This window comes from Pantherophis guttatus, chromosome 8 (genome assembly GCF_059756535.1).
Source record: "Pantherophis guttatus breed Tessera chromosome 8, ASM5975653v1, whole genome shotgun sequence".
In the NCBI taxonomy this organism is placed as follows: Eukaryota; Metazoa; Chordata; class Lepidosauria; order Squamata; family Colubridae; genus Pantherophis; species Pantherophis guttatus.
In genome coordinates this window covers 8,898,299-8,914,940 of record NC_142070.1, presented here as the reverse complement: position 1 = coordinate 8,914,940, position 16,642 = coordinate 8,898,299, and the positions used below count along the sequence as shown (strand labels likewise).

Below are 16,642 nucleotides of genomic sequence, written 5' to 3'. Positions count from 1 at the left end.
AGCATATGTAGTTGAATTAAACATTCTGTTTTCTTCTGAAACTTTTGTTTTCTTGGATTTATCCATGGTTGGCCTACCGGGGGTTGAAAAGCTCAACAAATTGCGTGCTGGCAGGTGTCGCCCATTGGTGGTTGTGATGCATATTTTGAGTGACAGGGAGCCGCAGCAGAGGGGTGAAAGAGCCACACGCGGCTCCAGAGCCGCAGGTTGCTGACCCCTGCTCTATACCATTCCATACCTTAACCCTAAACCATTCCATACCCTAACCCTAACCCTATACCCTTCCAGACAAATGGCCCTCCAGTGGCTCGTCTCAAAAACCTCCAGTGATGGAACACCCACCCAGAACATCTGCAGGCAGGCCAGCCCTTCCCCTCCTGGCCCCCTTTTCACCCCCAGCCCGCCACCCTTAACGCCGCCAAAAAAAACCCTCCCCCACGTCTCCTCTTCTCTACTCAGGGCTGCCGCGCGCGGGGGGGGGGGGGCGAAGAAAGCGCGGGAAAAGAGGAGGCGCACGAGGGACCCGCAATCGCGCACGCGCGCGCTCCCTCACGAAAGCGAGCGCGTTTTATGAGGCGCGCGCGCGCGTGCGTGCACTCTCCGTTTGCCCACGCGCCCTCGCCTTTCCCCCGCGTGGCGGGGGGGGGGAAAGGAGGAAAGCGCGCGAGGGGGGGGCCCTGCGCGATGAGGGAGGGAGGGAGGAAGGTGGGAAACGCGCGCGCCATGGCGCGAAATGGGCCTGCGCGAGGCGCGGGAGGAGGAGGAGGAGGGCGGCGGCGGCGGCGGCGAGGCGGGAAAAGAGAGGCGCCGCCGCAGGAGGAGGAGGAGGAGGAGGGAAGAGGAGGAGGAAACCCTCCTTCTTCTTCACGCCGCGACGTCGAGGCAGGCCAGGCTCCTCCTCCGGCAGTAATCCCCGCGCTGCCGCCGCCGCCGCCGCCGCTTCTCCTGCTGTTGCTGAGGCCTGAGGAGAAAAGAGGAGGAGGAGGGAAAGACGGCCCGGGAAGGTGTCCGCCTGCCCGCTTCGCCGCCACCACCCCCCTCCCCGACGCCGCGTCAGGCCCGTGGCTTCTTCGAGCCCGCCCTGCGCTCGCCCCGGCCCGGCCGCTGCCTCCTGCATGTCTTTCTCGCCCTCAGCCCCGCCGCCTGAGCAGCCGCCTCAGCCCCGTCGACAGACGCCCCGGGGGCTGGATGCAGGTGAGCGCCAGGCGGGCGGCGGGGCCTGGTCGGCGGCGAAGGAAAGAAGGAGGCAGGCTAGTCCAGTCAGACAGCCAGCCGGCCTTGCTTAAGGGAACCCAGGCGTGAGAAAGGGAGCTCAAGCGCGTGTTAGTCACGCCCGCGTGTGTGTGTGTGTGTGTGGGAACGCGCTTGGCCAGACACGCGGGGAGGTTGCGTGTCAGCCGAGGTCTTCGCGTGTGCTGGCTTCTGTGTGTGTATTGCTGGCGTGCACCTTTACAACTTCCCTGCCCTTTCGTGATTGCGTTTTGAGGGGTTTTTTTTCTTCCGCAACTTGCTCCTTTTCGGTGTTTCCACGCGCGTTGGACGTGTGGAAAGAGGCGCCTTTCGCTCGGGAGGAAAAAAAACCCGAGACACTTCTGGCTTTATGTATCTATCTATCTATCTATCTATCTATCTATCTATCTATCTATCTATCTATCTATCTATCTATCTATCTATCTATCTATCTATCTATCATTATCTACCTATCATCTATCTATCATTAGCTATCATTATTATCTATCATCTATCTATCATTATTATCTATCATTATCTATTCATCTATCTATCTTATTTTCTATCTATATTACTATTACTATTCACCCTTAAAAGTTACTCGGGCTGCACATGCGGCCCAGAAGTTGCTTTGGAAAGAAGCTCCCAGTGTCATTAAATTTTACTTATGCTCTATAATGTAGTTTCCCCCCCCCCCCAGTTGCTGTTGCAAGCCTCTCCCCCACCTAACCTCCCCCCCACAAGATGGAAAAACAAGACGTAATTTATTTCGAATAGATAATCTGGGCGAAACTTTAGGATACAGGTCTTGTTGGGGGGGGGGGAATGGCCCGGTGTGAGTGTTGCAGGGTTGTTAAAAGGATGTTTCCTTACAAGGGATCTCGGTCTAGACGTTTGCTTCGCATGGCATGACATTTGTCACACGTGACATGTTTTCAACCAAAGCTGTGTAGATCGAAGGAGAAACAATGCTCCCCCTCTTAAGACTTTGTGTAAGCGTGACATGTAATATATTCACGACAATGTGGTGCTCCCGGTTTTTAGTTATATAGGCTTTTATATGCTGCCTTTTGGCCCTTGCAAAAGGCTTCGTAGTTAATGTTTAGAAGAGTTTGCATTCAGTGGGGAAAACAACAGCAACTGTGAATAATGTGGAATATCCTGTTCACTCCAGAGGAAGAATTTTGTGTGGGCACCTGTATTTTCCTCGGAATGACTCTGGACTGTAACAAGTTGTGTAAAGGGTGATTGTACGCACATTTATAATAATAATAACAACAGTGACAGAGTTGGAAGGGACATTGGAGGTCATCTAGTCCAACCCCCTGTTGACGCAGGAGACCTATACTAGGGATTCAAACTGTCGAATGCTGAGCTTTCTGATTGACAAGCTCAGCATCTTAGCCACTGAGCCACCTAGCCATTAGAATTAAAATTAGCCATTTAGTTTAAAGTGTTAATCCAGATGTACAAATCCTGGGTGATGGGGCAGCTGTTTTGTGTATATATATATATATATATAAACCATTGATTCCAGGGTAAACCAGTTCTACATATTCAGAGTCAGTTTAGTCTGTCCTTGTCTTTGATTGACTAGGTGTATGTAATGTGTGTATGTGTTAACTCCTTGCCTTTATAAGAGCAGCATTTCAACTAGTCATTTTTTAAATTTTGTGGACAGTTGCAGTCCCATGGCGAGATGGTGACAAATACATTTAGTAATACATTTATAAATAATCATTTGTGAATAAGCTAGCATGCAAATACATGTCCTTGACTTACAACCATTTGTTTAGGGGCCATTCAAAGTTATAGTGGCACTGAAAAAAGTGACTTATGACCGTTTTTCACACTTAATGACTGCTGCAGCAGCCCCATGGTCATGTGTACAAAATTCACACATTTGAGAACTGACGTATTTATGACTGTTGCAGAGACCCAGGTTACATGATCTCCTTTTGCGACCTCCTGACAAGCAAAGTCAATGGGAAAACCAGATTCACTTAACAACCGTGTTACTCACTTAACAACTGCAGTGATTCACTTAAGAAATGTGATAAGGCCATAAAATGGGGCAAAACCCACTTAACTGTCTTGCTTAGCAATATAAATTTTGGGCTCAGTTGTGGTTGTAAGTCAAGGATTTCCTGTATTTAATCAGATAGAGGATAGACTATTAAATAAGAATGTGATTTCTTGCTGGGTTTGTCAAAACCAGGGGCTTTTGCCTTCTTAATTGTCGATTGTTACACATTTTTAATGGCAGCAAGTAAAATGAATTTTAACCTTTTGCATTTGCTTGCACTAAATGGTTTTCTTTCTATTGTTCATTATTGTATTGTCAATTGTCCAATTAGAATGTCAAAACAATCTAAGGTATGTTCTGTGATATTTTCAGAATCGGCCTATTGGGAAATTTCAATAGTGTTCTTCAGGCTTTCTGGATGAATGACAATTCAACTGCTTACATTTCAAGTTTAATACCATATCATTTATTTATTTAATAACAACTCAAGGCAAAGAACATATATAATACTTATTTCTCCTTCTGTTTTTTCCACAACCACCCTATGAGCTGAGATGGGCTGAGAGAAAACGACTGGCCCAAAGTCATCCAGCTGACTTCTATGCCTAAGGCAGGATTAGAACTCGTGGTTTCCCACTTTCTACCTGGTGCCTTAACCACTAAACCAAACTGTCCCTCTAGCCCTATATTAGAGATGAGGTGGAAAATAACATGAAAACCTATACTGATCCTGCTTTTTCTCCGTCTGTGATCTGGAACATTCATGTTCAGCAGAGCATTTTGTAGTTAAAATGTTCAAATTAGCTAAAATTATTTTATCAAGCATATTCCATGCTGCTGTATTTTTCAGGTTTCTGTGTCCTGTTTTTAGTGTCCTTTAAATGAAAAGGACATTCCACATTTTATTTATGTTTGTTTCAGATAAAAATTGCACAAAATATCTTTATGCCATAGAAGCAACATGTTTGTTCTTAAATATTGTTTTAAATTCTTAGGAGGGAATCAATTTATTCCTGTTTTTTAACAAGGAAATATATAGATATTTCATAATTCTGCATTAATTGTAAAATTGCCTAATAATAACACATTTTCCAAAAAGAATTCTTTTGAAATGCTTTTAATTTTACTAAGCATTGCATTTGCCTAACATACTTTTACATACAGGTAGTCCTCAGCCTACGACAATTGAGCCCAAAATTTATGTTGTTAAGTGAAACAGTTAAGTAAATTTTGTCCCATTTTACGACCTTGCCATATTCATTATGTGAATCACTGCTGTTGTTAAGATAGTAGCACAATTGTTAAATCAATCTGGCTTCCCCATTGACTTTGCTTGTCAGAAGGTCGCATAAGATGATCACATGACCCCAGGACACTGCAACCATCATCAATATGAGCCAGTTGCCAAGCGGCAAAATTTTGATCACATGACCAGTTGTAATTGTGAAAACCAATTATAAATCAATTTTTTCAGTGCTATTGTAACTTTGAACAGTCGCTAAAGAAATGGATGTAAGTTGAACACTGTATCTGTCTAAAAGGGACTATATCTATAGCTGACTTGAGATGTTGTTTGCCCTGAATCCTCCCTTTTACCTGATTTTTCCATACAATTAATTATTTGAAATAGCACCGAGTTAGCTTGATCTTTCAAGAGAGAAAAATCAGTATACGTTCTGAGCTCCAAGTTGATTTTGACTTATTAGTCTTGAATGTTACTCAACTGCAAATTTTCCATAACCCCAGTGAAATTTCCTATGTAAACAAGTAAGAACTAATAATACAGCAGACACAACTAAATGCACATGTGGCTCATAAAAAATAGCCATGGTTTCCTTAAATAGTTTTAAAGGACTAATCATTTTAATTTGCATTGTGTCTAGCTCTTGACAAATTCAAGTGAAACTGATCGGATTTCAACACTTGTTCCAGTTTACCTCAATCTACTCAGCCAAACAAATAACATGAATCATACATGGTGGGCTTGGGTCAAAGTAAATCATACTTACTTTATAGAAGATTTCTATTTGGAGTGGATTTAGGAAAGGTTTCATTAAAAACAACATTATTGAGAGAAAAGTAACTGGTCCTCCAACCTAACCGTCAAAAAATGAAGACAAATTTGTTTTTCTGAACTCATTAATTACTGATTTCTAAAGTCCCTCTGGGGGAGAACCTTCTGTAAAATTAACAATAAAGTATTAAACTGATCTTTAGAGTAATAATGGCTGAAAGACTTTTAACTATATGTCCAAAATACAGGTGATCCTTGACTTAAAACAGTTCATTTAATGACCATTCAAAGTTACAAAGGCAATGAAAAAGTGACTTATGACTGTTTTTCACACTTAATGACTGCTGCAGCATCTCCATAGTCACATGATCAAAATTCAGACACTTGGTCACTGACTCATGACTGCTGCAGTATCCCGGGGTCATGTGACCATCTTTTGCCATTCTGACAAGCAAAGTCAATGGGGAAGCCGGATTCACTTAACAACTGTGTTACTAACATAACAACTGCAGTGATTCTCTTAACAACTTATTTATTTATTTATTTATTTTATGCAATTTATATGCCGCCCTATCTCCGAGGTCTCAGGGCGACTCACAACGGTAAAATGCATAGTTCCTTATTAAACGATATAAAATTAAAATCCAATTTAAAACAGTTTAAAATTAATTAACACCCCCCCCCCCCCATCAGTCCAGGCAACGGAACAACCAGGTCTTCAACTCGGGGCGGAACGAGTGAAGGTCAGGGGCCATCCAGAATTCCAAAGGAAGTTGGTTCCAGAGGGTGGGTGCGCCCACAGAGAAAGCTCTCCCCCTGGGGGTCGCCAGCCGACACTGTCTGGCCGACGGCACCCTGAGGAAGCCCTGTCTAGGAATGCACTGGGCGATGGGGATTGTCGCTGGCTGCAGGGGGTCCGACAGATATTCCGGGCCTAGGCCATGAAGGGCTTTATAGGTGATAACCAGCACCTTGAACCTCACCCGAAGGGCAACCAGTAACCAATGCAAGCCGCGCAGGAGGGGTGTAACATGGGAGTGTCGGGACGCTCCCATCACAACCCGTGCGGCCGCATTCTGCACCAGCTGAAGCCTTCGAGTGGTTTTCAAGGGCAGCCCTAGGTAGAGAGCGTTGCAGTAGTCAAGATGGGAGGTGACCAGCGCATGACTAACGGTGCGTAGGGCATCTTGGTCCAAGTAAGGGCGCAACTGTCGCACAAGGCGAACCTGGGCAAATGCCCCCCTGGTCACGGTCGTCACATGGTCTTCCAGAGACAGCCGTGAATCCAGGAGGACACCCAAGTTGCGGGCCCTATCCACAGGGGTAACACCTCACCCCCGATGGTCAACGATGGAATATCTCGATCGGAACAAGATGCCGGTACCCACAGCCACTCGGTTTTGGCAGGGTTGAGTCGAAGCCTGTTCCTCCCCATCCAGATCCGTACCGCTTCCAGGCAACAGGACATCACATCGAGGGCATCACTGGGCTGGTTTGGGGTGGATATAAAAAGCTGGGTATCATCAGCGTACTGATGATACCGCACCCCAAAACCACGGATGATCTTCCCAAGCAGCTTCATATAGATGTTGAACAGGAGAGGCGAGAGGACCGACCCCTGGGACACCCCACAGGTGAGGGGCCTCATAGCCGACCTCTGTCCCCCTGCCAACACCGCTTGCGTACAGCCCGAGAGATAGGAGGAGAACCACCGTAAAACGGTGCCTCCCACTCCCAACCCCTCGAGCCGTCGCAGCAAGATACCCTGGTCGATGGTATCAAACGCCGCCAAAAGATCCAAGAGGACCAGAACAGAGGAATGTCCCCTGTCCTGAGCCCTCCAAAGATCATCCACCAGTGCGTCCAATGCTGTCTCAGTGCTGTACCCCGGCCTGAAACCCGATTAGTACGGATCCAGGTAGTCTGTATCCTGCAAGGCCAATGGGAGCTGCCGTGCCACCACGCTCTCAACAACCTTCGCTACAAAGTGAAGGTTGGAGACCAGACAAAAGTTATTCAATATGGTTGGATCCAAGGCAGGTTTCTTGAGGAGGGGTCTCACCACCGCCTCTTTCAGGGCGGCAGGGAAGATCCCCTCATCCAAGGATGCCATTATTACTGCCTGGATCCAATCCCGTGTCACCTCTCGGGCCGCATAAGCTAGCCAGGAGGGGCATGGGTCCAGTACACATGTGGTGGCACTCAACCTTCCCATGATCCTGTCCACTTCCTCAGGAGTGACAGGATCGAACTCTTCCCAGATCCCAAGACCAACTGCCTCCTCACCGTCTGTGGCAAGAAAGGTCATAAAATGGAGCAAAACTCACTTAACACACTTAGCAACAGAAATTTTGGGATTAATTATGGTTGTAATTGTTAATTGTGTATTGTTAAAAATAACAATACACTTCATATTTCTGTATGGGTTGTTTAATTGTGAGAGACTGTTTTGGTTGATTAGTTTTATTACAGTAAAACACTAAAATAATCTGACAATAATGGTGGGATCTTGGCATACACTATGCAAGATTTTCTGCTCTCGGTCGAATCCTTTGACATACTAAGAATATACAACAGATGTTTTTGAGCAATTGGTGTTTTTCATAGAATAAGGGTTGCAGACATTCAGGCTGCACATTAACTGCATTTCTTATGTTAACTTAATTTTTTTTCCAATTCTTTTATTTGATTTGGAAATAAATAAGCATTTACTAAATAACCAGGACTTATTTGCGCAAGTTAAGTTTCAAAATTAAATCTAATGTTCAGCTTACTCAATTCTCTAGGTTTTTTTAGCATCATCATTCAAGGTTGCTCTAATCAGTACAGTACATGCATCAACAGAATAATAGATTCCAACCTCCTTTGTTTTGTACTCTTCGTGAGTTTTTCTTCTCTTAGGGAAAAATGTGTTTAACTTTATGTTTTAAAGATAATGGCCCGATGTTTCACAGTATGTCATAACTAAACCTGTGGTGTAGATAGTCTGTTTTGTATTCTTCAACTCTAGGGAGAAGTTAGAGATAGGAAATCCTATGTCCTTGCAGTGTTTATGATAAACCTGTTTGGCTGACAACTAGAGCTTTTTCTTAACATACATTTTCATGACAAGAAAAGCTTCATTGACCCATACTTCATTTTAGGTCTTATTTATAATTTTTAATGGCTTTTGAAGATGAATTATACATCTAATTTGCAAACCTTTTATATTTGATGTGACTGCCTTGCTGACTTGCTGTGCTTAACCTTGTAGCATTAGTACATTATTATCTCCCTATAAAATGACTTTGAATGGTATCCTTGGTTACTGGAGCAAGAAAAGTGGACACTGTGGTCAGCTTCTCCACAAAAATGGCACAGAATAGAGTGTGGTGTAAAATCTATGAAATTATTTAGTCTGTTATTACTTGATTCATTTTCTAACACATTCTTTCAGAGTAAATCTATTATAAAAAATATGCTTCTGAGTCACTAGTTTGTTGCATCAGTATTGCATAATGCTCAGTTTTTAGTTTAGTTTACTTTATTGTCATTGCACCTCATACAACGAAACTAAATGCCATCTTTTTAAGTGCAACCTAAAGACTTCTTAGTCTTAGACGTATTAGTATTTTAAAGCCATTCTGCAATGTTCATTACAAATAGACCTCAACTTACAATAGTTCATTTAGTGACCTTTTGAAATTACAATGGCAATGAAAAAAGTGACTTATGACCATATTTTACATTTATGCCTGTTTCAGCATCCCTATGGTCAGGTGATCAAAATTTGGATGCTTGGTAACTGATGAATATTTATGCTGGTTACAGTGTCCTGTGGTCATGGGATCGATCACCTTTTGCAAGCTTTTCACAAGCAAAGTCAATGGGGAAGCCAGATTCACTTAACAGTCGTATTACTAATTTAACAACTGTAGTGACTCACTTAACCATGGCAAGAAAGGTTGTAAAATTAAACAAAATTCACTTAACTATTTTGTTTAGCAACAGAAATTTTGGGCTCAATTGTGGTTATAAGTTGAGGACTACCTTTATAATGTTTAGAGTGATTCTTTTTTGTTTCTTTAACTGGTTCATTCAATCTATAGATTACAGTAAAAATTCCCAGTAGCAGCCAATAAATTATTTGAAGCATTTGGGTGGTAAAAATTCCACAGTACCCAATTTGATGAAAAGGAGCCTGATCTTGCATAGGTTCCTTAGATAAATTGGTTTAAACTAATTGACTTTGCCATGTTTACCTCCCTTAAAATACTTCTTTAAATTATTTTAAAAGAGATCCAAGAAGTTTGGTTAGTTTGCTTAATGTCTGTTTTGGGCAAATTGGTAGCAGTCATAATAAAAACAAGCACATAGACTTGCTGGCTAGCCTTGATGAAGGACCGTCAGCATGGATTCTGCAATCTTGCTTCACCAATAATCTAGACTTTTTTAAGGGCGTCAGCAGGCAGATGGATGAAGTTGAATATCAGTCTTGGATGTTTGGGTTTTCAAAAAAGCCTTTGACAAAATTCCTCATTAAAGACTTTGAGTAAATCACCTCCATTCTTCATACTTTGTATGAGGCCATTACCATGAAATTCAGTGATCAATTTTTGTCACACTTAAAAGACGTAACATTTGATCTGGGAAATTCAATTACTTGATTCATCTGGTTTCTTTTTTTCCAGAAGTCTGAAAACTCATCCAAGGGCTTTTTGGCAAACATGAGACAATAATCAATATTCTGGCTGAACATGGCTTCCATCTTCCTGTTCTCTCATGAATGCCATTTTTACCCAGTGATTTTCTTATGACGGGCCCATTAATGCTGACTTCGATTGAGGTAAAAGAGGCCTGTAGAGCTCTGAATGTTGTTCTGAGATTCTTTGTGACTTACTGAATAATTTTATACTGCACTCATATTTCAAAGTTGTCCCAAATCATCTCCATTTCAAGGCTGTGTCTCTAAATATAAATCAGTGAAGACTCCAGAGTTTTACAAATGATTTTATAATCTTTTGTGGGCTCAAAAGCATGAATTACTTTCTAACACAGGCGTTCAACCTTTAGAACTGTATTTCCCAGCCTTGGCAAATTTTCTTGGTTGTATGAATTTCAATTCTCAGTACTCATTAATGCCAGTGCTACAGAATTTTGGGGTTTGAACCTAGAAATGGTTGAAGTGGGGAAATCGTGCTCTATATTAAGAAATTTACAAGAGGAGAGTAAAACTTTGTGAAATTTATGGAGTTCGATTGTTAGGCTAGATATATGAATACTTCATTGAGATAGGTTCTTCCTTCAATAAAATTGATTGAACTATGGGGTCAATATTTTTTTCACATTGGCATATCTCACAGTTTGTTTTTATTTATGTTTATATAATGTATGCAACAAGTACCGAACACATAGATTATCTAGCTCAATCCTCTGCTCAACTCAAGAGACCATAGTACAGCGTTGTCAACAGATTTAGCCTGTGTTGAATTGATGGAAAGACTCCATTGATGGAAACACTAGCTCCTTAGGCAGCCTGTTTCGTTTTTAAAAAAATAGCTTTTATTGTTAGGAAATTCTTTTTCATGTCCATCCAAGATAGTTTGAAATCTGCATTTCCTATCCTGTCTTCTGGAACAGTCCTGAGGAGTTTTGTCCCACCTTCCACCTCATAGCTTTTCAGACGCTTGAAGACAACTATCATGTCTTCCTGCAGGTTAAATATACCTAACACATCCATTGGCATTGGCATTTATTTTTCTTTTGACCCCTTATTATCTTGATTGTTTTCCTTTGAACACAGTCCACTTCGTTAATGTCACTGTAAAATATGCTATCTGAAGCTTTATTTACTCAGACTTCCTTTATGTATTTAGTAGGGCCTACCAGTAACATTGATAACATTCAGTGGCAAAGATTTAAAAAAAAGTTCCAAAAGGACACAAATACTTCACACAGGATTGCTATCTGTTTAATAACTAGAAAGGAAGGCACAGGAATAAATGGGTAGTTTTCTCAGGGAAGAAAGGACTGGAATTCTTTCCAGAAGAAGTTTCAATATTCAAAACAAGGATTTCCAACTTGGTCATAAATCATCTTGATTTGGGATAAGCAGTGAGTTTGGGGATGAAAACCAAAAATAATGGTAAAGAACTCTAGAAAAGTTTCTTTCAGCTGGATAAATATTAACCAAATAGCAAATTTTTAAGTTGTAATTCAGTTTAAATGTAATATGTACTTTCGGAGGGAAAAAAGCCATTTAACTTCACACACAACAGTGCCACATTGCACTGGCATTGAAGAAATTCAGATTCAGATACTTTAAGCCAAGAAAACTCATTGGGTGATTTTGGGCCAAATATTCTTTATCAGTTCAATGTACTCACAGGATTGCTGTTGGGAGGAAAAATAGGAAGAGGAATGCTGTGTGTGTCTACCCTGAGCCCCTGAACAAAAGACGTTGCATAATTTACATAAATAAAAAAGATAAACGCTGATTGGGGTCTGAAGATGCCTTTAACCATTAGCATCATGTCTATATAATTTTACTATCTTGAATATTTAAACCAGTTAACCCTAGAGAATGCCAAATCAATGGTAAAAAGACAATCAGGGACATTGATTTGGTGCCTTCTTCACCAAGTCGTATAGTTGCACAAAACTTTAATAGATACGTTGTATTATTGTCCTATTTTTTTCATTCGCAATAACAAATTATTGTGTCAAACTATTTTTCTTTTTTTACTGCAAAGGCTGTTCAAAGGCAATAATAAAGATTTAATGTAAAAATGATTTGGTTTGATCATTAGGAAAAGGACTGAAAAGTACCAACAGTTATGCCTTTGTACAAATTGATTGCCATGTCTTCGTCTGGAATATTGTTTGTCTAGTTGTGGTAGCAACATTTGAAAAACGTTTGTGCTGGAAAAGTACCAAAAACTTCAAGTTAAGTAACCATGGGGCTCAAGCACTTTCCGTACGAGAAAAGGCTAGAATATTTAAAAGTGTCTAGGTTTAAAAAAAGGGGAAGATACAATCAAAATGTATAAATTCATGCATGGTACAGAGAAGGTGGACAGACAAGCAGTTTTTCTTATTAGAAAACAATTAGGATCAGAAATATTGAAACGGAATGGAAGAAGTTTTAAAACCAACAATGTAAAATGGGAGATTCTAACCTTGGCAACTTTAAGACTTGTAGACTAATTCCCAGAATTGCCCAGCCAGCCGTGTTCTTCAATTCTGAGAGTTAAGGTCCACAAGTCTTAAATGTTGCCACAGTTGGACACCCATACACACCATGAGCACACATAGTCCTCAACTTGCGACCACAATTGAGCCCAAAATCTATGTTGCTAAGTGAGACATTTTATTAAGTTAGTTTTGTTGACTTTTTACAACTTTCCTTGCCACATTTGTTAAGTGAATCTGCAGTGGTTAAATTAGTAATACGGTGGTTAAGTGAATTTGGTTTCCCCATTGACTGCTTGTCAGAAGGCCGCAAAATGGGATCACATGATTCTGGGACACTGCAGCTGTCATAAATGTGAGTCCATTGTCAAACATCCAAATGTAAATCCAAATCACATGACCATGGGGATGCTGCAACGGTCACAACTGTGAAAAATGGTCATAAGTCACTATTTTCAGTTCCGTTGTAATTTTGAATGATTACTAAGGAAACTTGTAAGTTGAGGTCTACCTGTATCTGATTTTCCACCATAAGACACAAATGCTATACTAGGATGGGTCTTTGCCGGATCTAGAAGAGCTATTCTTATGTTCTTAGCAGGAAATATCTTTAATGGAACAGTCTTGCTATAAATAAAGACATCACGCCATTTCCCACTTCAGATATAGCATACTTGCATTGCAACATCAGGATTATTACAAAGGAAGCACCTGCTTCTACTACAATACTAAAAGTATAAGAGTGGGAGCTAATTAGAAATGCTTCTTCTAAGATATAGGAAATGTTAAATGTGTAAGGTTTTTATTTCTGAATATTGTAATCAATTGCATCACTTTTTTTAAAGGCTGCAGATTGGCACAAGTGCTGTTTGGAGTTAACAAATGACAATTTTGTGATAAATGAATTTATGTAATTTTCAACCCCCCCGAATAATAATTTATTTAAGTTAGGTAAAAGAGTGGGAGTAGTTATTTTAATCTATATAGCGAAGAACATAAAGACAGAAGCTTGCGATTTTGTAGAATAAAAACTTTATCTGGAGAAACAGTAAAATCTTACTTAAAATTGTATTTCTGATGGGCAGAATAAATGTATTCTGTTGTATAATATTTGAAATCTGGGTTTTATTTTTATAGTCTGACGTCACTCATTGATTTTAGATCAGTATTTGTGTTTTATTGAGGCACATTTCATTTTGAGCTCACGTGAGTTAATTGTTTTGAGATAATCGCTTTAAGCTAGATCTAATATAACAAAAGAATCAATAAAAAGCCCAAAGGTACTTTTTCGAAAGGCAACTGGACTTGGATTTTCCTTGGAGACATTTCACTTCTCATCCAAGAAGCTTCTTCAGTTCTGATTTTTCTTGGATGAGACACAATTGTTTTTTCATTAAGTAATACAGGTAGTCCTTGACTTATGACTGGTCGCTTAGCTACCATTTGAAATTAGAAATGGCCCTCCAAAAGGTACTTACAACCCAGTCCTGATGGTCACACACATGATTGCTTTGTGTTTACAACCATTTGTAGCATCTGGGGATCTACTTCAAGAGTAGAGCTGTAGAAAATCATATTGGGTGCTATAAACTGTTACATTGACCTATCATGGCAATAATGCGTTAGTCCTCGGATTAAAGGTAGTCCTCGACTTAAAACAGTTAATGACCATTCAAAGTTACAACAGCACTGAAAAAAAGTGACTTATGACTTTTTCACAGTTACAACCTTTGCAGCCTCCCCATGGTCACATGATCAAAATTCAGGTGCTTGGCAACTGGTTCATACTTACGACCCTTAAAGCATCCTGGGGTTGTATGATCCCCTTTTGCAGTCTTCTGACAAGCAATCAATGGGGAAGCCAGATTCATTTAACCAGATTACTAATTTATCAACTGCGTTGATTCCCTTAACAACAGAAATTTTGGGCTCAATTGTGGTTGTAAGTTGTAAGAGGACTACCTGTATATCCCTTTCTTCTTGACTTTCTCTATTGTGACCGAGAAGGATGGTTGGATTTATTATGAAGTATCACTAGAAGATAGATCCAACAATTCCACCTTATTTAGACTAACGAGAACGTCCAAGCTGCCCAAAATTTGAGATGGAAGCAATTTCACAGAAGCATGTTAACTCCTCCTCCTCCCATCAATTCTACAAGTTGCAAGTTTTGATAGGTCTACTACAATGCAGATTAGTAAGAATCGAAGCGCTTTGGGCTGAAGGGAGGAGTTTTGTTTGATAGGACAAGAAGAAGCTTTTTAAGTCCTGTCTTTTCAACTTTCGATTTTACTTTGTCCAGTAGAAGCAACCCTTTCCTGTTGGATCCATCTTCGAAGTGAAAAGTACTTTTCAGCTGGGTTGGTATGGCACGGAGGTTAGTTTGGGCAATCATCCTTTGCTGTGTAGGAGCTTCAAGATAGTGACAATTATAGGCAAAGCAAGATGGATATTTGAAATCCTTTTGTGGTTTTTCTATGCTATTCCGTCTTTATAAAATACTTACAAAAGATTAGAGTTTTATAAATGGGAATACTGGATTAATTTTAGGAGCCAGAATTGATTATGTGACTAGTATGAGCTTTTTAAATTTAGACACACATTTCATAATGTTTGAATCCTTTAAAAAAGATCCTTTGTTTATTAAATTTGTTTGCTTCAAGGCATTTTTCTTTGTCATGGACACTTTTAACTTTTCAGCTCATCAGTGTTGTTTTTAAGATAGATGTTATTCTATAATGCAATAAGAAATCTTATTCTAAATGAAATCGGATGTCAAAAAGAGTTTTGAATTATAAATTTGTGTCTGATAAATTGCTGTTATGTATAGTTCTAAAGCTGGGTTTCTGAGGTGTGGCAGAATTTGGGATGGAGAATATTTTCTGAGAAATAACATTATTCACAGGTCACAAAATATCTTCCAATAGTTGGATTAGGAATGGCAATAGTTGTTAATGGCAATATTTTTTTTAAAAAAATCGGGTTTTTGATTAAGGAAATGCATTAACAGTTTGTTACAATTGGAGCTTTCTGTCTTGTGACTGCAGGTATAAAATACAAGGCTCTTTCCTTGTTCAGAAATAGCTTTAAAAGCTTTGCTTGAATATAGCAGTGCTTTTCTCAACATAGCTGAGATGTTTGGCAGTGTGAGATTTTGGGATCTTGGAGAAAGAGTTTTTGCAGAGCAAGTCAAAACCTGTTTATATGAAGGCTACTTGGATTGGGTCCAAGTTCTGTTTGGATCTGTGACAGTGTAGAATGAATTATTATTACACACTTGTGTGAAAGTATCATATGATCCTGCCTTAAGTTCCTTTGCCATCTGCTTTAGAGTGTAATAAAATTAAATTTCTTGGATTTTTTTTTTTGGTTCTAGAATCTTTTTAAAGAGGAAAATTGAAATGGTGCATTTTGCAGGTTTTCACTACGGCAGATAACTAAATGGAGACTTGTTTGTGTGGACATCATTTTGTTTCTCGGAATAAACTGCTCGGGTTTCAAAGTGCCCCGTTCATTCCAAGAAATCTGAGTAAATGAAAAACAAATGAAAGAGCCGCTCAGTTTTGTTGCTGTATAGATTCAGTAGCTTCTACCTGGGTTAAGTAAAAAGAGGTTATAAAATCATAAATTGAAGGTATTTGATGAATAGGTTGTTGAGCAATTGTACGTAAGATATATTATAGGCATCAATTCATGTAGCAACCTAAACCTATCCTTATTTAATAAAGTCAACACGACAGATATATTGTAGAAACTCTGTTCTATAGTATATTAAAATAGTTCATCTAATCTTTGCTTTTAAAGAACAGTTTGCAGCTGAGAAGCTTGTTTTGACCCAGGAAAAGCCTTGCATCACTTGGTGACCTGACGCTGAATTAACAGAAGTATTTAATGTCTTAAATAGAAGACAAAACAGAAGGCATCTTGCATGTGGGCACAAAACCTTGATTTATAGACCAGCCAACTGCCAGCTAATTACCCCTATTGCTTTGCTGCTCTCAGTCTGATATGTGGATTAACAGTTCACTGTGTGATCTTTTTTGTAATCCCTTCCAGATTTCATGTTGTAAAAATCAGCTCATAGAAGCTTTTAACTTTGAGTAAATTTGAAGTAGTCCTTTCAAAGTACCGAGAGTAAATAAAAAAGTGGGGAAATTTGATGTCTGGGAAAAATCCCAGGGGTTTATAAATGCCTTTTCCGC

The 16,642-nt window shown here is 40.1% G+C and overlaps 1 protein-coding gene across 3 annotated transcripts in view; it reads left to right on the top strand.

The window, feature by feature from the left end:
* Nucleotides 1-500: 500 nt before the first annotated feature.
* Nucleotides 501-16,642, top strand: part of CNOT6L (CCR4-NOT transcription complex subunit 6 like) — a 42,839-nt gene continuing 26,697 nt past the window's right edge. The window contains exon 1 of one of the 3 annotated variants that reach the window (XM_034431218.3): nucleotides 501-1,194. Coding sequence is in view for 1 of the 3 variants with exons in the window: in XM_034431217.3 (XP_034287108.1) it covers nucleotides 14,807-14,817 (11 nt within the window). In the remaining 2 variants the exon portion in view is untranslated. Of the gene's footprint in view, nucleotides 1,195-9,940; nucleotides 10,096-14,736; nucleotides 14,818-16,642 lie in introns of those variants that run through there. The other 2 variants (XM_060687012.2, XM_034431217.3) reach the window with 2 other exon arrangements.